This window comes from Ranitomeya imitator, chromosome 4, assembly GCF_032444005.1.
Source record: "Ranitomeya imitator isolate aRanImi1 chromosome 4, aRanImi1.pri, whole genome shotgun sequence".
Classification (NCBI taxonomy): Eukaryota; Metazoa; Chordata; class Amphibia; order Anura; family Dendrobatidae; genus Ranitomeya; species Ranitomeya imitator.
The window spans coordinates 580376636-580398508 of NC_091285.1; the positions used below are offsets into that span (position 1 = coordinate 580376636).

At 39.7% G+C, this 21873-nt stretch overlaps 1 protein-coding gene across 1 annotated transcript in view; it reads left to right on the forward strand.

The window, feature by feature from the left end:
- SKOR1 (SKI family transcriptional corepressor 1) overlaps positions 1 to 21376 on the forward strand; it is a 62491-nt gene extending 41115 nt beyond the window's left edge. Inside the window, exons 3-8 of the mRNA XM_069766413.1 lie at positions 1596 to 1706; positions 13326 to 13394; positions 15989 to 16063; positions 18732 to 18806; positions 19433 to 19498; positions 20664 to 21376. Coding sequence (XP_069622514.1) covers positions 1596 to 1706; positions 13326 to 13394; positions 15989 to 16063; positions 18732 to 18806; positions 19433 to 19498; positions 20664 to 20773 — 506 coding nt within the window. The 3' untranslated portion in view covers positions 20774 to 21376. The remainder of the gene's footprint in view (positions 1 to 1595; positions 1707 to 13325; positions 13395 to 15988; positions 16064 to 18731; positions 18807 to 19432; positions 19499 to 20663) is intronic.
- The last annotated feature ends 497 nt before the right edge of the window (positions 21377 to 21873 follow it).

The window sequence follows — 21873 nt, forward strand, 5'->3', positions numbered from 1 at the left end:
TTGGGATGCTGAAAGATATTTGCTAATACAAAACAGTTTTTTCCATAGAGATCTGTGCAGACCAATGCAGATTTTGTCCATCATTCATTGCTCTATATAAATTGTTCCTTAATGCTATTGCAATTAGGAGTAGGGAATTTTAAAGCAGCCCTGACATATCATGTATAGTATATATGATAATCATGTAATCTCTCCTCTTCCAGATGTCGTCTATTGTTGCTTATTTGTCACAATGAGTTGTTACTTGGCTTTAAAGTGTAATATTAAAAATAAATCCAAACATTTCTAAACTGTGTTAAAAAGAGGTAAAATGATAATCTCTGCTCTCATTAAAAGCGATGCGGAATCAAAGTTAACACTAAGAATAAGATGTCCTAATGTGTGTGTGTGTGTGTGTTTTAGGTCTCACTTGTTCTTCTGTCTGGATGTAATTCCTACGGGCTCTGCAGATGAGGTTGCAGAAAGTGGATATGTCCACTAATCCACCGTTATGGACTCATCCAATGTTGATGAATGTCAACTCCAAGATCAGCGTGGTTATGGAGATCCAGGGGCGCTCTGGATGTTAGCATGTGCATGTTCTTGGAGTTGGCATGTGACATTACTTAATCTCCGAGTACAGTGGCAAGAGAGAACCAAACGGCTTATCTGTTTTAGAAAAGAGAACTTTTCCAAAACGCGTGGGACGTTTGGTTGACACAGGTTACCGTACTCTCTGGTTAAATAAAATCACACGCCAAGTCCGGGAACATAAGCATGAAATCACCAGGGTTGATAACGTCCTGAGCGCCACTGGTTTTCCATAAACACACTGATAGGGGAGTAGAGACCCTTGTTTGTTGACCTTGGATGATTCCGTTACAATGGATTATTGGACATGAGACGATTCACATTCCCTGTTGCTAGACGGACAATATCCACTTTCTGCAACCTCATCTGTGTATCACTTTGACATTGCATCCGAACAGCGGCACAAGCGAGACCTAAAGTCGCAGACATTTCAGCAATCAATTCTTAGAGTTAACTTAGGTTCAGCATTGCCCCTTCGTGAACGTAGAGATGATTATTTTCCCCCTTTTTGGCAAAATGTGATTCATACGCATGTCTTTGAATCTAAGCTGCAGCCACACCGATAGACTTCAAAGGCACTAAGGTATCTTCTTGTTTTATTGATAATTTCTTAAAATTTCTTACAATCATTCACAGTTTTATCTCCATGGCTTCTGTTCAGAACTAAGCCAAAACAGGCAAACGGAGGTAATCAACTAATCATGGCTCTCATTTTATAGTAGAATCCGGTTTCCATTAGGGTTAAAGTATATTTGGTATAACCCTGCGGACTGCTTTTTTTTTTTGTGTTTTTATAAATATACCGTATATATAATTGTGTGACTATACATAAAGTTGTATATTAGCAGACATACACGATACAGATAAGCTTGTTAAGTCATACATCTGGGATCTGGAGACTAGCGTTGCAGTGTAGAGCGGCTTATGTACTTCCTACAAAAAACATGGCTTCTAGTAATTTTACGTGGGTCAGATGTATATTGTCTTCTCGCCTACAGTTGAAACCTTGTTTATTGCTTTTTAAGAGCAAGATTCAGAAGACAGTCATTCAACTGCTGAAGATCTGGAAAGCAGGAAGTCATTCCAAGACCAAAGGAGTCATATATCTCACCCGAGCCCCGTACACACTGACAGAGGTAGGTGCTATCTCTGGCCCCGCGCAGTATATCGTACTAATGTAACATCCTCACACATTGTGAATGTTCCTTTCCCACTTGTCGAATAAACGAGCAGTTTGTGCTCTACCTACCAATGCCATAAAATGTGTGCATTACCCCATCTTCCCGTTTAATGCCCACATTAATAATACATCTTTGGCACTTGGTATTCACAATCGATAGACGGAGATTTAAATCAGCAGTAAAACAGCTTGTCCCCTCCAGCTTTCACCGGATAAATATTTAAATAAGTAACTCAATTGTTTAAAGAATAACCTTTCATGGGAATATGGATCTTACTTGAGCATGCTGCTTTCTGCAAGACGTTTCTGCACCAAAACTATTGGACTTTGCCTACAGTAGCATTCTAGGTCTAGACCACAACGAGACAATTCTCATCGATTCGATATTAAAAATTTACGGTATCAAAAACAATCGAAGAAAGGAGCAAGAATTTCCTTAAAGGAAAAGACTGATGAAAATATGCAGTCGCGTTCTCTCTAGCACGTGTGTTCTGTGCAAAGCTGACGGAACAACCGAGCAGCAATTGTTGAATATCTCATCCAGTGTAATGTACTAATGTAATAAAAAACTTAATGGTATTCAACATGTTTATTTTTTAATGAGTCTTTATTACAAACTTTATAGTGAGATCATTTGCATTTTATAAATAGTATTGCTGCTATAAAATAATTATTAGAAGATATTTGTAACTTCTCATATCCTGGGAGTTTTGAACACTACGCACATGTTTTGTTTTTTGTTATGACCCCCCTCCTCTTTGCCGAAGTTTGGGAATCATTTCGGCTTACTTGTTTTCACTAGAGTTGAGGAGAAAGGTTCACAGGACACTGGTTCAACAGCCACATCGGATTCTGTGGCCGCCGGACCACAATGGTATGTTCACACGTTGATTTAGCTTTGTCTGCTCCAAAAACCGGAGTGGTGGCAGGAAAAATGTTGCGTTAAATAGTCTTTTTTAATTTTTTTTTTTACATTTTCACTTGTGGTTTTTTGCAACATTTTTGCATTGGAACGGGTGAAAAATGCTGCAAAACGGTAAAAATATGCGTTAAAAAACAGCGCATGCATCGGTTTTCAGTAATCTCATTAATTATGCTAGTATTGTAAAACGCTGCATATTTTACTCACCAAATACGCTGCGTAAAAAACGCTGCCACGTGTGAACCTACCCCTAACCCTGCGAACCTGGTCTTACCTGCTGATGTCCCTAGTGCCTCGTCTGATTAGTATGTTTGGAGTGACATCACCTTTGCGGTGTGACACATGGATGACAGTCATTCGTAGGGCTCTGTTTCAGTGGCCACAAAATGTCCTGCCACTTCCTTTAGGAGAAAATACAAAAAGGTGGGAAATAAGCCTCACCGTGTGATATATGAAAGGTTGCTATTCACTGGTGTAGCCGGAATCCGAATCTGTTGACTGCCGAAAAATTCAGAAAAAATAATTATTTTCTTTTGTTTCACGCTAGTGTTCACCAAATAATTGCCAGATCATCTATGAGGTTTTTTTTTAGGCTTTTAGGATAATATTGCACTTAATTTATCACTTTTCACTTTAGTTAGTGATTTTAAATTTCATTTATTAGATTTTATTAGCTGGTTTGTACATGGAGTATTCTCACAAGACATTTTATACTGCAGCATAAAGTCTTGCCTATTGTTTTTTTTCTTATATTTTATTTTTAGGAAAATGAGTGACATCATTTTTATACAATGCTCTTTCTCCAGTTACATTAACCCCAGGATACAATATCTTTAATAATAACATTCAATGGTCTTACTTTGGACTTTAAAACATTTAATCTACATTCAACTTCCAGTGTCACAGACAGTTCAGATCTGCGGCACATGTGAATGACAGGAGGATGCAGCCAATCAGCACGGTCACTATAAACATCTGTATTAGTGATGTGCTTGCACTGATAAGTATCAGCGCCTCCTGCAGCACAGTGCGGTACTACACGTTCTGTATAACTGTTTACCAGCGTCAGGAGGAACTGCTGTTATTGGCACCAGCTTAGGGCGACTCCATGTTGTTCACCTGGCATCTACTGTACTGGACCCTGAAGAAGCTCCTGTCCTTTCCCGTCATAGAAAGTGGTTTATAGCTTCTAGCATTTTTTTCTGACTTTTTTTTTTTTTTTTTATAAGGTTCTGCTTTATTAGTATCAGATTTGATCTTTTTTTATTTATTTTTTGGATCAAAATTTTGTGGCTTCTGAACTCATCTTTAACAGTGAAATAGAATTATATTCTAAACTTTCATTTTAACTTGCAATCTTCTTCCCAGAGCCAATTAATATTGTAACCCGAGGGAGCCGGTATTAATGGCAGTATGTGGGTGTTTGCTTCATCTATTACTTGTGTTTCGGATTGTGCTGTTGCTCAGACTTTGAGTCATCCTTCCGGTGAACAAATCTAATAGATGGAGAAATAGTTAATATGATTTAGTGCCCATAGTAATATGCTATGGTTTCCTCTGCTGGGAGAAATCCCACGTGATGTCAGACGTGGTGTAACACTAATGTCTGTATCAGAGAATGACAATTAGTACGTCATTAGTAAGAAACGGATGACTTGGGTGTGAGCTGGCCATAGACTGAGATTATCATTAATGAGATAAACTATTTTATTATTATGATAATGGTTCTGTTTATGTGACTAAAAGTGATCAATTTCAGCTGATGGAAGTCTGTTACATTAGTCATACGTGTATAATCTGAGCTTCAAAAATGGTGTTATTACAGTAGCTACTTAATTATGGTTGTTCTTACAGGTGTTTCTCACAAAATTAGAATATCATCAAAAAGTTAATTTATTTCAGTTCTTCAATACAAAAAATGAAACTCATATTATATAGAGTCATTAAAAACAGAGTGATCTATTTCAAGTGTTTATTTCTGTTAATGTTGATGATTATGGCTTATAGCCAATGAAAACCCAAAAGTCATTATCTCAGTAAATTAGAATAATTAACAAAAAACACCTGCAAAGGCTTCCTAAGTGTTTAAAAAGGTCCCTTAGTCTGTTTCTGGAGGCTCCACAATCATGGGGAAGACTGCTGACTTGACAGATGTCCAGAAGGCAGTCATTGACACACTCCACAAGGAGGGTAAGCTACAAAAGATCATTGCTAAAGAAGCTGGCTGTTCAGAGTGCTGTATCCAAGCATATTAATGGAAAGTTGAGTGGAAGAAAAAAAGGAAAAAGTGTGGTAGAAAAAGGTGCACAAGCAACCAGGATAACCGCAGCCTTGAAAGGATTGTTGAGAAAGGGCCATTCAAAAGTTTGGGGGAGATTCACAAGGACTGGACTGCTGCTGGAGTCATTGCTTCAAGAGCCACCACACACAGATGTATCCAGGACATGGGCTACAAGTATTGCATTCTTTGTGTCAAGCCACCCATGACCAATAGACAACACCAGAAGTGCCTTACATTGGCCAAGGATAAAAAGGACTGGACTGTTGCTCAGTTGTCCAAGGTGTTGTTTTCAGATGAAAGTAAATTTTGTATTTCACTTGGAAATTAATGTCCCAGAATCTGGAGGAAGAGTGGAGAGGCACTCAATCCAAGCTGCTTGAGGTCTAGTATGAAGTTTCCACAGTCAGTGATGGATTGGGGAGCCATGTCATCTGCTGGTGTAGGTCTACTGTGTTTTATCAAGACCAAAATCAGCGCAACTGTCTACCAGAAAATTTTAGAGCACTTCATGCTTCCCTCTGCCAACAAGCCTTTTGGAGATGGAAATTTCATTCTCCAGTAGGACTTGGCACCTGTCCACACTGCCAAAAGTACCAATACCTGGTTTAAAAACAACAGTATCACTGTGCTTGATTGGCCAGCAAACTCACCTGACCTTTTGTCAAAAAGATGAGACACCAGACCCAACAATGCAGACGAGCTGAAGGCTGCTATCAAAGCAACCTGGGCTTCCATAACACCTCAGCAGTGCCACAGGCTGATCGCCTCCATGCCACGCCGCATTAATGCAGTAATTGATGGAGAAGGAGGGCGGTATAATAACACTGTAGTAGGGTAGTATAAGAACACTGTGCTAGGGCAGCATCAGAACACTATGGTAGGGCAGTATAATAACACTGTGGTAGGGCAGTATAATAAGACTGGTAAGGCAACATAAGAACACTATGGTAGGGCAGTATAATTACACTAGAGAAGGACAGTATAATAACACTGTGGTATGGTAGTATAATAACACTGGTGGGGCAGTATAATAATACTGTGGTAAGTCACTATAAGAACACTATGGTAGGGTAGTATAATAACACTATAACACTATGGTAAGGTTGTATGGTAACACTATTGTAAGGCAGTATAATTACACCATGGTATGGCAGTATAGTTACACTGTGGTAGGACAGTATTATAACACTATGGTAGGACAGTGTAATTACACTATAGTACATCAGTATAATAATACTATGGGAGGGCAGTATAATAATACTGTGGTAGGGCAGTATAATAAGACTAGTAGGGTGGTATAATAATACTGTAGTAGGGCAATATAAGAACACTGGTAGGGCAGTACAAGAACACTATGGTAGGACAGTATAATTACACTATGGTAGGACAGTATACTGTAATTACACTATAGTAGGACAGTATGATAAGACTGGTATTGTGGTATAATAACACTATGGTAGGGCAGTACAATAACACTGTGGTATGGCAGTACAATAACACTGTGGTATGGCAGTATAATACTGGTAGGGCAGTATTAAAATACTATTGGAGGGCAGTATAATAATAATGTGGTAGGACAGTATAATAAGACTGGTAGGGCGGTATAATAACACTGTGGTAGGGCAATATAAGAACACGGTAGGTCAGTATGAGAACACAATAATACTGTGGTATGGCAGTATAATAACACTGTGGTGGGGCAGCATAAGAACATAATGGTAGAACAGTATAATTACATTATAGTAGGGCAGTATAATAACACTGGTGGGGCAGTATAATAATACTGTGGTAAGTCAGTATAAGTACACTATTGTAGGGGAGTATAATAACACTATAATACTGTGGTAATGTTGTATGCTAACACAATTGTAAGGCAGTATAATTACACCATGGTATGGCAGTATAATTACACTATAGTAGGGCAGTATAATAACACTGTGGTAGAGCAATATGATAAGACTGCGGTAGGGCAATATAATAACACTGTGGTAGGGCAGTATAATAACACTATGGTAGGACAGTATAATTACACTATAGTAGGGCAGTATGATAAGACTGTGGCAGGTCAGTATAATAATACTGTGGGAGGGCAGTATAATAAGACTAGTAGGGTGGTATAATAACACTGTAGTTGGGCAGTATAAGAACACTGGTAGGTCAGTATGAGAACACTATGGTGGGGCAGTATAATTACACTATAGCAGGGCAGTATAATAACACTGGTAGGGCAGTATAATAACACTATGGTAGGGCAGTATAATAAGACTGGTAAGGTAGTATAATAGCACTGTGATAGGGCAGTAAAATAAGACGGTGGTAGGGCAGTATAAGAACGCTATGGTAGGACAGTATAATTACACTATAGTAGGGCAGTGTAATAACACTGGTGGGGCAGTATAATAATACTGTTGTAAGTCAGTTTAAGAACACTATGGTAGGGGAGTATAATAACACTATAATACTATGGTAAGGCTGTATGGTAACACTATTGTAAGGCAGTATAATGACACCATGGTATGGCAGTATAATTACACTGTGGTAGGGCAGTATAATAACACTATGGTTGGGCAGTATAATAAGACTGGTAGGGTAGTATAATAACACTGATAGGGAAGTAAAATAAGACTGTGGCAAGGCAGTATAAGAACACTATGGTAGGACAGTATAATTACACTATAGTAGGGCAGTATAATAAGACTGGTAGGGTAGTATAATAACAATGTGGTATTGCAGTATAATAAGACTGGTAGGGCAGTATTAAAATACTATTGGAGGGCAGTATAATAATATTGTGGTAGGACAGTATAATAAGACTGGTAGGGCGGTATGATAACACTGTAGTAGGGCAGTACAATAACACTGGTATGGTATGGCAGTATAATAACACTGTGGTAGGGCAGTATAAGAACACTATGGTAGGACAGTATATTTACACTATAGTAGGGCAGTATAATAAGACTGGTAGGGCGATATAATAACATTGGTATGGCAGTATAATAAGACTGGTAGGGCAGTATTAAAATACTATTGGAGGGCGGTATAATTACACTATAGTAGGGCAGTATAATAAGACTGGTAGGGCGGTATAATAACACTGTGGTAGGGCAGTATAAGAACACTATGGTAGGACAGTATAATTACACTGTAGTAGGGCAGTATAATAAGACTGGTAGGGCGGTATAATAACATTGTGGTAGGGCAGTATAATAACACTGGTAGGACAGTATAATTACACTATAGTAGGGCAGTACAATTAGACTATTGTAAGGAAGTATAATTACACCATGGTATGGCAGTATAATTACAATTTGGTAGAGCAGTAGAATAACACTATGGTAAGGCAGAATGTAACACTATGGTAGGGCAAAATAATAAAATTAGAGTTAGGCTACTTTCACACTGGTGTTTTTTTTAATACGTTGCAATGTGTCATTTAGGGGAAAAAACGCATCCTGCAAAGTTGTTTGCAGGATGCGTTTTTGCCCCATAGAGTTACATTACCGACGCATTGCGACGTATTGACACACATCGCATCCGTCTTGCGACGGTTGCGCCGTGTTGTGGCGGACCGCCGGGAGCAAAAAACGTTAAATGTAATGTTTTTTGCAGCCGACGGACCGCTTTTTCCGACCGCGCATGCGCGGCCGGAACTCCGCCCCCACCTCACCGCACCTCACAATGGGGCAGCGGATGCGCCGGAGAAATGCATCCGCTGCACCCGTTGTGCGGCACAACGAACGCTAGCGTTGGAATCTCGGCCCGACGCATGGTAACACTATGGTACTGCAGTATAATAACACTGTTATGAAAATTTTATAGCACTTTGGTAGGGCAGTATACTACTATGGTAGGGCTAAATGATGACACTATGGTAGCACTATTGTAGGACAGCACTATGGATATTATGGTAGGACAGTATGGTGGCACTATGGTAGAGTAAATAATCATGTAATGTACATAGTGTGAGATAGCAGCAGAAATAAATATATATAAAGAGGTATAAATAGAACCAATCCCCATATCTCACAAAACATATGAAAAAGTTAGGCAAGGCATAAAAAGCACCAATAAATCCTATGTAGAAAAATGCACAAATAGCTAATGGTAATTTACCGTAAATTAATCTTTAGAAGATAAAAAAAGTGAGTCACTCAGGTGGAAAGGTGACATGCTTGAACAAAGATGGGCAGAACCAGGATACAAATATCAATATAAAGAAAGTCTAAAATTATGAAAACAATCCATAGACCAAAGATCAATAGTGTTTAAATTAATGTAAAATAATACTAAAGTAGTCTTGAGCTAAATGGAAGTGATACTATATGTGCAGTGCACAAACAAGTAATTACATGATACAGTGGGGCAAAAAAAGTATTTAGTCAGTCAGCAATAGTGCAAGTTCCGCCACTTAAAAAGATGAGAGGCGTCTGTAATTTACATCATAGGTAGACCTCAACTATGGGAGACAAACTGAGAAAAAAAAATCCAGAAAATCACATTGTCTGTTTTTTTAACATTTTATTTGCATATTATGGTGGAAAATAAGTATTTGGTCAGAAACAAACAATCAAGATTTCTGGCTCTCACAGACCTGTAACTTCTTCTTTAAGAGTCTCCTCTTTCCTCCACTCATTACCTGTAGTAATGGCACCTGTTTAAACTTGTTATCAGTATAAAAAGACACCTGTGCACACCCTCAAACAGTCTGACTCCAAACTCCACCAAGGGCCATATGGTAACACTATGGTAGGACTATATATGATAACACTATGGTTTGGCTATATGGTAACATTATGGTAGGGCATTATAATAACACTATGGTAGAGCTATACGGAAGCACTATGGTTTGACTATATGGTAATACTATTGTAGGGCAGTATAAATAACACTGTGGAAGGGCTGTTTGGTGACAATCTGGTAGGTCAGTATAATAACACTATAGGGCATTATCGGGGGGGGGGGAGGGCAAAACGGTGGCTTAGTGGTTAGCACTGTTGCCTCCCACACTAGATTGTGAGACCCGATGGAGACAGTACTGGTAACAATACGGTAGGACTATATGGTAACACTATGGTAGAGCAGGATAAATAACACTATGGTAGAGTAGTATAAATAACACTATGGTAAGGCTTTATAATAATACTATGGTAGGGATATATGGTAACACTATGGTAGGGATATATGGTAACACTATGGTAGGGATATATGGTAACACTATGGTAGGGATATATGGTAACACTATGGTAGGGATATATGGTAACACTATGGTAGGGATATATGGTAACACTATGGTAGGGATATATGGTAACACTATAGTAGGGCTATATGGTAACACTATGGTAGGGATATATGGTAACACTATGGTAGGGATATATGGTAACACTATGGTAGGGATATATGGTAACACTATGGTAGGGATATATGGTAACACTATGGTAGGGATATATGGTAACACTATGGTAGGGATATATGGTAACACTATAGTAGGACTATATGGTCACACTATGGTAGGGATATATGGTCACACTATGGTAGGGATATATGGTAACACTATGGTAGGGATATATGGTCACACTATGGTAGGGATATATGGTAACACTATGGTAGGGATATATGGTAACACTATGGTAGGGATATATGGTAACACTATGGTAGGGATATATGGTCACACTATGGTAGGGATATATGGTAACACTATGGTAGGGATATATGGTAACACTATGGTAGGGCTATATGGTAACACTATGGTATGGATATATGGTAACACTGTATTAGGCTAGTTTCACATTTGCGGTTAAGTCCGCAGCGTATGGTCCGCAAACGCATGCAACATGGTAACACTATGGTAGGAATATATGGTAACACTATGGTAGGGATATATGGTAACACTATAGTAGGGATATATGGTAATACTATGGTAGGGATATATGGTAACACTATAGTAGGACTATATGGTTACACTATGGTAGGGATATATGGTAACACTATGGTAGGGATATATGGTAACACTATGGTAGGGATATATGGTAACACTATAGTAGGGCTATATGGTAACACTATAGTAGGGATATATGGTAACACTATGGTAGGGATATATGGTAACACTATAGTAGGACTATATGGTCACACTATGGTAGGGATATATGGTAACACTATGGTAGGGATATGTGATAACACTATGGTAGGGATATATGGTAACACTATGGTAGGGATATATGGTAACACTATAGTAGGACTATATGGTCACACTATGGTAGGGATATATGGTAACACTATGGTAGGGATATGTGATAACACTATGGTAGGGATATATGGTAACACTATGGTAGGGATATATGGTAACACTATGGTAGGGATATATGATAACACTATAGTAGGGCTATATGGTAACACTATGGTATGGATATATGGTAACACTGTATTAGGCTAGTTTCACATTTGCGGTTAAGTCCGCAGCGTATGGTCCGCAAACGCATGCAAAAATGCATGCAAATGTCTGATAACGCAGCGTTTTTTATCTGCATCAGCTTACACATGATGGTAAAAAAACGCAGTGTTTCCATGCGTTTTTACATGTGTTTGCGCTTTCTATGCGCATGCGTTTAATATTTTCAGGAGGGTATGTCTTTAATGGGTATGTCTAAATCAGTTCCTGGACATGCGCAGTCCGAAGTACGCAAGCGCATCAAATGCATGCGTACGCAAAGACATGTGTACGCATGCGTTCCCATAGACAGTAATGCATTTTTTTGCCGCGTTCCTTGCGCTAACAACCACATACATTTCTAGGCGGCAAAATGATGCCTCTAAAATTACTACATGTAGCTTTTACCGCGCCAAACCGCAGACGACGAAACGATGCATGCGTCGTCAAACGCTGCAAAACGCAACCAATCGCAGACTCCTGCGTCCCTAATGTTAAAGATAGGAATACACAACGCATGCGGAAAATTGCGGCACAAACGCTGCGGACACAACCGCAAATGTGAAACCAGCCTTAGGGATATATTGTAACACTATAGTAGGGATATACAGTTGAGGTAATAAGTATAATAAGTAGTTAATTTTAAAGGGAACCTGTCACCCCGAAAATCACGGGTGAGGTAAGCCCACCGGCATCAGGGGCTTATCTACAGCATTCTGTAATGCTGTAGATAAGCCCCCGATGTTACCTGAAAGAGGAGAAAAAGACGTTAGATTATACTCACCCAGGGGCGGTCCCGCTGCTGGTCCGGTCGGATGGGTGTCTCTGGTCCGCTGCGGCGCCTCCCATCTTCATTCCAAGACGTCCTCTTCTGATCTTCAGCCACGGCTCCGGCGCAGGCGTACTTTCTCTGCCCTGTTGAGGGCAGAGCAAAGTACTGCAGTGCGCAGGCGCCGGGCCTCTCTGACCTTTCCGGCGCCTGCGCACTGCAGTCCTGACCATTTCTGGCCCTTAAGTCGGGGTCAGACAAGTGTATGAAAAATTATCCAGAAAATGCATATGACTGCATCCATATTGTCATCCATGCACCATCCGTGTGTCCATTTTTTACATCCATGCAACATCCATTTTTGCACACCAATATTTTAAACAGCAATAGCACAAAAAGTGGATTTTAAGACGCACGTGATCAAATACAGTTTATTAGATTAACAATTGCAATATATCCGTAAAAATCAAGTGCCACACAGATGATCTGTTGGAATATTGATTTTAATTTTCTGCGCACCTTTAGACTCGATACTCAGAGAATAATGCATGCGGCAAGCTGTTTTCCTCAGACAATTAGTCCATGTGAAAAAACTGAACTGGACAGCCCTATTGAATTACATTGGTCATTGTGCTGTACGATCTTTACTCAGACAGCACACGTCTGTATAACACTAGTCTGATTGAGCCCTTATATTGCTTTGTCTATTTAAAGGTTCTCAATGTAGCATCATTATATTACTATGTAGATACAAATGTTAACATCTGTCATTGAATATTGCTGTTTGTTATATTTCCCATATCCGGTGTCTGATCATTGAATATTGCTGCTTGTTATATTTCCCATATCCGGTGTCTGATCATTGAATATTGCTGCTTGTTATATTTCCCATATCCGGTGTCTGATCATTGAATATTGCTGCTTATTATATTTCCCACACCCGGTGTCTGGGACAAATCCCCTTTCCATCACTGTTAATCAGTTCAGACAGTTACGGTATTTTAAGTTGCCATAGTTTCCACTTAATATGCATTGGAAGCATTGGAGAGGGAATATGGTTTATTATATGCTGCAGGATACAATTACATTTGTTTTTCACTTCCATGTAATATTATGTGGATCATAAAGGTGATTTTTATAGTTGGCATTAGTCTTACAGTTCTCGCTTATCACAAACAGGGGAAGACAGTCCAATCGATGTCACTGGGACCCAGTTTGTAGAAAAAGACATTGAGAACATGGCAAAAGGTGAGTGCAGTCTTCTGCTGCTGACCAAACTTCTACTGTTGCAACCAAGATGTAGGAAGACATAATGATAAACTGTATAGAAACTGTTCATGTCAGTCAGGGTAGAGACTTTCTGCGATACCTCATTGTAATGCAGCCATGTACAGTGGGGCAAAAAAGTATTTAGTCAGTCAGCAATAGTGCAAGTTCCACCACTTAAAAATATGAGAGGCGTCTGTAATTTACATCATAGGTAGACCTCAACTATGGGAGACAAACTGAGAAAAAAAAATCCAGAAAATCACATTGTCTGTTTTTTTAACATTTTATTTGCATATTATGGTGGAAAATAAGTATTTGGTCAGAAACAAAATTTCATCTCAATACTTTGTAATATATCCTTTGTTGGCAATGACAGAGGTCAAACGTTTTCTGTAAGTCTTCACAAGGTTGCCACACACTGTTGTTGGTATGTTGGCCCATTCCTCCATGCAGATCTCCTCTAGAGCAGTGATGTTTTTGGCTTTTCGCTTGGCAACACGGACTTTCAACTCCCTCCAAAGGTTTTCTATAGGGTTGAGATCTGGAGACTGGCTAGGCCACTCCAGGACCTTGAAATGCTTCTTACGAAGCCACTCCTTCGTTGCCCTGGCGGTGTGCTTTGGATCATTGTCATGTTGAAAGACCCAGCCACGTTTCATCTTCAATGCCCTTGCTGATGGAAGGAGGTTTGCACTCAAAATCTCACGATACATGGCCCCATTCATTCTTTCATGTACCCGGATCAGTCGTCCTGGCCCCTTTGCAGAGAAACAGCCCCAAAGCATGATGTTTCCACCACCATGCTTTACAGTAGGTATGGTGTTTGATGGATGCAACTCAGTATTCTTTTTCCTCCAAACATGACAAGTTGTGTTTCTACCAAACAGTTCCAGTTTGGTTTCATCAGACCATAGGACATTCTCCCAAAACTCCTCTGGATCATCCAAATGCTCTCTAGCAAACTTCAGACGGGCCCGGACATGTACTGGCTTAAGCAGTGGGACACGTCTGGCACTGCAGGATCTGAGTCCATGGTGGCGTAGTGTGTTACTTATGGTAGGCCTTGTTACATTGGTCCCAGCTCTCTGCAGTTCATTCACTAGGTCCCCACACGTGGTTCTGGGATTTTTGCTCACCGTTCTTGTGATCATTCTGACCCCACGGGGTGGGATTTTGCGTGGAGCCCCAGATCGAGGGAGATTATCAGTGGTCTTGTATGTCTTCCATTTTCTATTTATTGCTCCCACTGTTGATTTCTTCACTCCAAGCTGGTTGGCTATTGCAGATTCAGTCTTCCCAGCCTGGTGCAGGGCTACAATTTTGTTTCTGGTGTCCTTTGACAGCTCTTTGGTCTTCACCATAGTGGAGTTTGGAGTCAGACTGTTTGAGGGTGTGCACAGGTGTCTTTTTATACTGATAACAAGTTTAAACAGGTGCCATTACTACAGGTAATGAGTGGAGGAAAGAGGAGACTCTTAAAGAAGAAGTTACAGGTCTGTGAGAGCCAGAAATCTTGATTGTCTGTTTTTTTATCATTTTTTTTTGCATTTTATGGTGGAAAATAAGTATTTGGTCAGAAACAAACAATGTGATTTTCTGGATTTTTTTTCTCAGTTTGTCTCCCATAGTTGAGGTCTACCTATGATGTAAATTACAGACGCCTCTCATCTTTTTAAGTGGTGGAACTTGCACTATTGCTGACTGACTAAATACTTTTTTGCCCACTGTAGCATATAGCACTGCTACTGTCCAGAGTTTTCTTTTAAGGCTACAGGAGCGAATAATAAATAATTCTAATTTGTCACCCAGAAGGATGGGACCATTTTTCCTCACTTGTCATTCATGTGTTTACCGTGTGCAGTTAGTTTTTTTTTTTTTGCTCAGCGGTAGTGATGTGCAGACCCATGGAAGTTCGGGTTCTGGTACCCGACCCGAGCGCTATTCCAAAGTTCGGTTCGGGTACTAGAACTGCACCCAAACGTGAACCTGAACCCCACTGAAAACAATGTGGACCCGAACGTTTCCGCTAGAAAAATTCTCCCCCTCTCATGCTTTCCCAGAACTCCAAACATTGCAATGGATTTCCGGGAGAAGCCCATGTTCAGAGTTTAGTGGGACACTAACTGTCCGGTACGAACCCTGAACTTTTTAGCTCTGGTTCGCTCACTGCTCAGCAGCTATTAATCATTTACATAACCATTTACAGTTTCCTATATTACAGAATTGTAATGTATCAGTATGCCAGGTTGTAGCTCTGTATTTTTTCTTTCTTGCATACAACCGATTTTGGAGTGAAATCGCAGCATGCTGCAATTTTTTTCACAGACAGATTCTGTCAGTGAAAAAAAACGGTCATCAGCGCTGCCCCATTGAATAACATTGAACCAAGGGCTATCCCATAAAAAAATCGGATAACCCTTAACCGATTTATATGGTGGTGTGAACGATCACTAATACTCCCTACATCTGCTAGATCTCTGCCAGGAGAACCAACACCTTCCAAAAACAGATTTTTCTTGTGTGTATTTAGGTTTTTTCCTCTGTAATTGATTGGGTTTTTTTTTTTTTTACAGATGAGCTGCAGAAATTGTTGATGGAACAGATGGATCTTAGGAAAAAGCTGGAAAGGGAATTCCAAAGCCTGAAAGGTATGATAAGTGGCATTAATAGCGGATTTCTATACTTGCAAACAGTATGCTGTTTTTAATTTCCATTTGTGCAATACAAGTGTGAATGAGATTTGCATGCTGCATTGATCCCTTCTGAGGTGCTTTTAAAATGGTTTCAGAGTATGTGGATTTTTTTTTTAACCACTATGGAAATTTGGCAGAATCAGTAGAGGCTATAGCCAGTATCTTGTTTTTTGGGGGGTAGGAGAACCTCTTTGTCCGAGTGAGGAAGGATTTTGTCAGTTAGCAATGGCTCTGGCACTGGGCGGTCACTTTGACTGAAACTTACATGTACAGATCAAGAAACCAATAATGATGATTTGCTAGCGAGATCCATCAAGATCAACAATAAAGACATTTTAGTGCTGATATTGTATTGCATTTACATTGGTCAATTCATTACAGTCGTTTAGAAAAGGAGAAGATGGTGAAGATAATTGACATATATAAATTAGCATTCATAAATATATTGACAAGCAGTCAAAAGACTGGATTTGTAAAATGCACACATAATGCATATACATAATTGATACATAATAGCACTAAGTGGTAGTCAGTGTGATTATTAGACATTTTTATAGCACCATTTATTCCATGGCGCTTTACATGTGAAAAGGGGCAAATATAGACAAGCACAATAAACATGAGCAATACAAGGCACTAACAGGTACAGAAGGAGAGAGGACCCTGCCCGCGAGGGCTCACAGTCTACAGGGGATGGGTGAGGATACACTAGGAGAGGGTAGAGCTGGATTTGCAGCGGTTCAGTAGACTGAGGATCATTGCAGGCTGTAGAGGTGTGTCTTCAAGTTTTTTTTGAAGGTTTCTGTGGTAGGCGAGAGTCTGATGTGTTGGGGTAGAGAGTTCTAGAATATGGGGGAAGCACGGGAGAAGCCTTGTATGCGGTTGTGGGAAGAAGAGATGAGAGGGGAGTAGAGAAGGAGATCTTGAGAGGATCGAAGGTTGCGTGTAGGTAAGTACCCGGAGATCATGTCACAGATGTATGGAGGGGGGCAGGTTGTGGATGGCTATGTATGTCATAATTAGGGTTTTGAACTGGAGCCTCTGGACAAAAGGAAGCCAGTGAAGGGCTTGGCATAGGGTATAGGCTGGGGAATAACGGGGAGACTGGTGGATTAGTCGGGCAGCAGAGTATAGGATGGATTGTAGTGATGCCATAGCCTAGAGGGGAGGCCAGAGAGTAGAAGGTTGTAGTTGTCGAGGCGGGAGATAAGGGCGTGCACTAGTGTTTTTGTTGTTTCATAGTCAAGGAATGCGCGGATCCGGGAAATATATTTGAGTTGGCAGGAGGAGGCAAGGGCTTGGATATGTGGTCCTGCAGTCATACTCTTTTCTGTGTTTCTGATGCTTCTGAATAACTTTCCGAATGCATATTAAGGCCATAGTGACACTTTCAGGATTTTGTCAGTATTTTACCTCAGTATTTGTGAGTCAAAACCAGGAGTGGGTGATAAATACATAAGTGGTGACGTGTTTCTATTATACTTTTCCTCTGATTGTTCCACTCCTGGTTTTGGCTTACAAATGCTGAGGTAAAATTCTGACCAAATACTGAATGTGTGAACGTGGCCTAACAAAAATTAGAGGCCTAATGGGAGGGAACATGAATGCAGAATCAGATGACAGTTTATTTGCGATTTGTTACCATGGAGACGACAGGAAATTTAGCTGCATTAAAACTATAAAAAAAAAAACGAGTAATAAGGTGTAAAATACTGCAGTTATTTCTGTGTGGGCATTTTATAACTGTTACCGTCATTTTAATTTTTTTAAAATATTATTCAATTGTACATGAGAAACTAAGAACATTTGTAATATATCTTATTAAAGAAATCCACTTCTATCTCCGCTAGGACTGATCATTAATTCACAAAATTCTCAATTCACGGATGAAATCTGTCTTCAGTGAATACAGATTTTCCGATTACTGAGATATGAGTTAACAGCTGGTGCTTATAAAGTTTTTGGGAGATTTTGTTCCAGAATGTCTGTCTCCTCTTACACCCTTTCCTTCACTTTTAATTTTAAAAGTAGAACTGTCATCTCCTATCTCAGTAATGGGAAAATCAGAGTTCACTGAACACATCATCAGTTCAGGAGGAGGAGAAAGAAGCAGATTTCTTTGATACGATATATTACAACGCTGCTTTGTTAATGTGTACTATTGATTTATAACATAACAATTAAAGTAATGGGTATCCTTTAAGGGCTTATAAACTGTTAAGAAGTAAGTACATTTCTTACACTAGTAATAAAATGTGATATTAAGAGCCACATTAACAATTTTTCTCCATACCATGGGCATGTACATTGTACTGACGCTGAACCATCTAAAATGCAAAACCTGACTTAGAAAGTCAACTTGGGAGAATGTAATTGAAACATCCCCTGGGCATGTACTGCTTCCCTAGCAATATCGTAGACAAGAAGAACAAGAAGCCGTGATTATCGCCTTTGCAATGTGACCTTATGGTTTTCTGCCTCCTAGAACATAGCGGTTTGATGGCCTGGAACAGCTTAGCAGTGTCAGGAGGCTCACCGCTCCTCACCGGCGTGGGAATATTCTTGTCACTAATATGTTTTTGTCAGGAAATATTTGTTTCATTTCCCTCTATTTTTTTTCTAGATAATTTCCAGGACCAGATGAAGAGGGAGTTGGCATACAGAGAAGAGATGGTCCAGCAGCTGCAGATTGTCAGAGGTAAGTTCTCCCGCAGTTCTGCCGTCATCTGACGCTGCTTCCGAATCCGCTCTGTCGACCTAGGTTATTTAACAATTATTTTTTCTTATTTAATATCCGCTGATTAGCCTGAACATTGCAAACAAGCCTCGCTCGGGCCTTGCAGGCACCATTACCAAACAGTGATTGAACTCCTCTGCACACTAATTTGCATGGGTTTCTAAATTAAAAATCGAGGCGTAAAATTACCTGCGTGTTAATGCCTGCGATTGTGTTTAATTCCACTCGTATCCATCTGCCTCCCAGCGCAAAATCACAGGCAGTGTCCTTACTGTAACTCACTTCTAACAAAGTGCTCTGCTTTTAACCCAGTCTTGTCGACGCCGGTGCCTTCCCCCGCATGTACAGTGCTGAACATCTACATCTGTGTCATTTTTTTTTTTTTTTTTTTTGATGCTAGGATTATGTAAAAATTGAACCATTGTGTTGGGTCAGCAGACCTATTAAGGACCGTGGTATGGTGGCTCCAATCAGACTGGGAAATGTATGCATGAAGGATGTGTATTTACTGGCAAGGAAGGGGTTGAGTATTTGGAGAAGAGCCTGTCATTGAGCATGAGAAGCTAAAGTCTTCCTTCTTTCCCCAGACACCTTGTGTAATGAACTGGATCAAGAGAGGAAAGCACGCTATGCCATCCAGCAGAAATTAAAAGGTATTAGCAAAGGAGACGAGAAAACTGTGTCACGGAGCAATTTCAACTACATAAAAACTGTGAATACAGAACAAGAGCAGCCTCACATAGCTGAACATATATGTACATTAGGAACATACATAGTAGAGACAGAGCAATGTTGGAAGTATACAATGGCAGGGGCTTAACTACTATAGGTGCAGGGGATGAAATCGCCTAGGGGCCCAAAAAATGCCTTAGACCTATTCATATGAGATGCATGCTATTAAAGGCTTGCAATAATTGGGGGCCCCATTGGAACTTTTGCATTGGGGCCCATGAGCTTTAAATTAGATCACTGTACAAAGGTGTACATGTCATGGAAGCAACCAGAGCAACTGTTACGGAGTGGATGAGCTCATAATAGTCCTAGCTACTATCCTACAGTACTTGTGCTGGGCCTTCAACTTTTCTATCATAGCAACATTGTCAGAGATGTGAAAGGAGAAATAGCCAAAAGGTTGGGCTGTAATATAAGGAATAGAAAGGGGATTGTAGGGGTGCAAGGCTTTTCTGCCCTGTGATAATGAGGAATGAAAATGAAAAATGTGCATCAGATGGTCCAAGTGAGAAACTAGTCACCATTGTGGCCAGTGACTGGTTATAGGTCTCTGTGATAGAGCTCATATCTGTACATTAGAAAAGATATTAAAGCACCACTCCAGCATTATGTTTTTTTTTTCGTTGCAGCACGTGGTGCTACTAATCTAAGTTCCCTGTCCCTAGTCTTGTACTTAACACATGATATCTTCATCTGTTCCCAGTGCAGCTTCGGTTGTTTTCCAGCAGTTTGTGACCTGCCAGATCGCTCCAATATTTGTTGGGTGAGCCAGAGGTCACGTCTCAATATAAGTCTATGAGAAAAATAACGAGGATCATAGACTTACACTGAGAGCTTGTGACCATTACCTCTGACTTCTGGTCAGTTAGACGTTGCGGTCACAAGATGGAACAGGACTGGAGTGACGCTGGGAAGAGCTGAAGACGGCAGCTGGTAAATATAAGACTAACAGGAAGGAACTTAGATTTGTGACACCACTCCAGTACTTTAATGGAAAAGGGCCAGTTTGTGAACATGAATGGTTACTGTTCATGGTTTTTGTACATGCTTTCATTTTCTATAAATACGTGTTTTGTTTTATTAAAGATGCAGATACCAAGACCTTGCACAGAGAACTGTTCCTCCAGTCTTCTAATCCAGCACCTCTTAGCTATATCTGGGCTCCAAGGAAATTGATGTATCCTCCAGCTCCATAAGAGAAACACAGGGAATAGTTTCTGTACAAATGAAGCCATTCGCTGTCTCCAGTGGAAAGAAAGCACAAGCGTGGCCGACCATATTGGCGTGTCCCCTCTCGGACCAATAAGCGAACTTGTATATATTGTAAAATAAGGAACAGGATGTCAGTGCACTGAGGAATCTGAGCCAGGAATGATCCGCAGATCGACTGTGTAATATAAGGCTTTTGTTAATAACCAACACCTATATATAATATAAATATATATAAATATATATATAAACAAATCTTGCAAAAAAGTCCAATGTATGATTGTTTTACGATTTTAATTCCTATTCTGTATGTTTCCACTGAACCTCAGTAGAACCAATGGGGGTGTCCATCTGGCTCCAGAAGTGTTACACTAGGGGTCATTGGTGGTAGGGTGGCGACATGCAATGGATATCTATGTACTGTGATTCTTATTAAAGCAGTATTTTTTTAAGTTATTTGAATTATTTTCTATATTTGGTTGATTTATCCATCTTTTGTATTTTGGATGTAATAACAGCACTTTAAGGAGAAATCCTCCAACTTGTGTACAAAACAGAAAATTCAGTTTGTTCTAAAGGAAAAAAAAATCTGTATAAATGAATTTTGTTCCTAAATAAATCAAATTTGCAGCATATTTTGGATTTGTACATCAGCAATCATAGGAGAAGTTTCTTTGCAGTAATACTACCAGAAAGATTTTTCTTAGTGTTATATGTTACAAATTGTAGTATATACAGTAGATATAAAAAGTCTACACACTCCTGTCGTCATGGCAGTTATGGTATGTAACAAAAAACATACCAAGAACAATAATTTCAGAAGTTTTCTGCCTTTAATCTCCTCTATAATCTGTACAATTCAAATTGAAAATAAACACTTTTTTTGTAGAAAAATAAAAATAAAGAACTAAAGTTACCGTATATGGTTGCATAAAATTGGATTCAATAGGGACCAGGTCTGGGCCATTCCAAAACATTGATCATCTTCTGGCAAAGTCATTTTATATTGATTTACAGCTGTTTAGGGTTGTTATTGTGTTCAAAGGTGAAATTACTCTTTTTTTCAGCTTTTTAGCAGAGGCCTCAA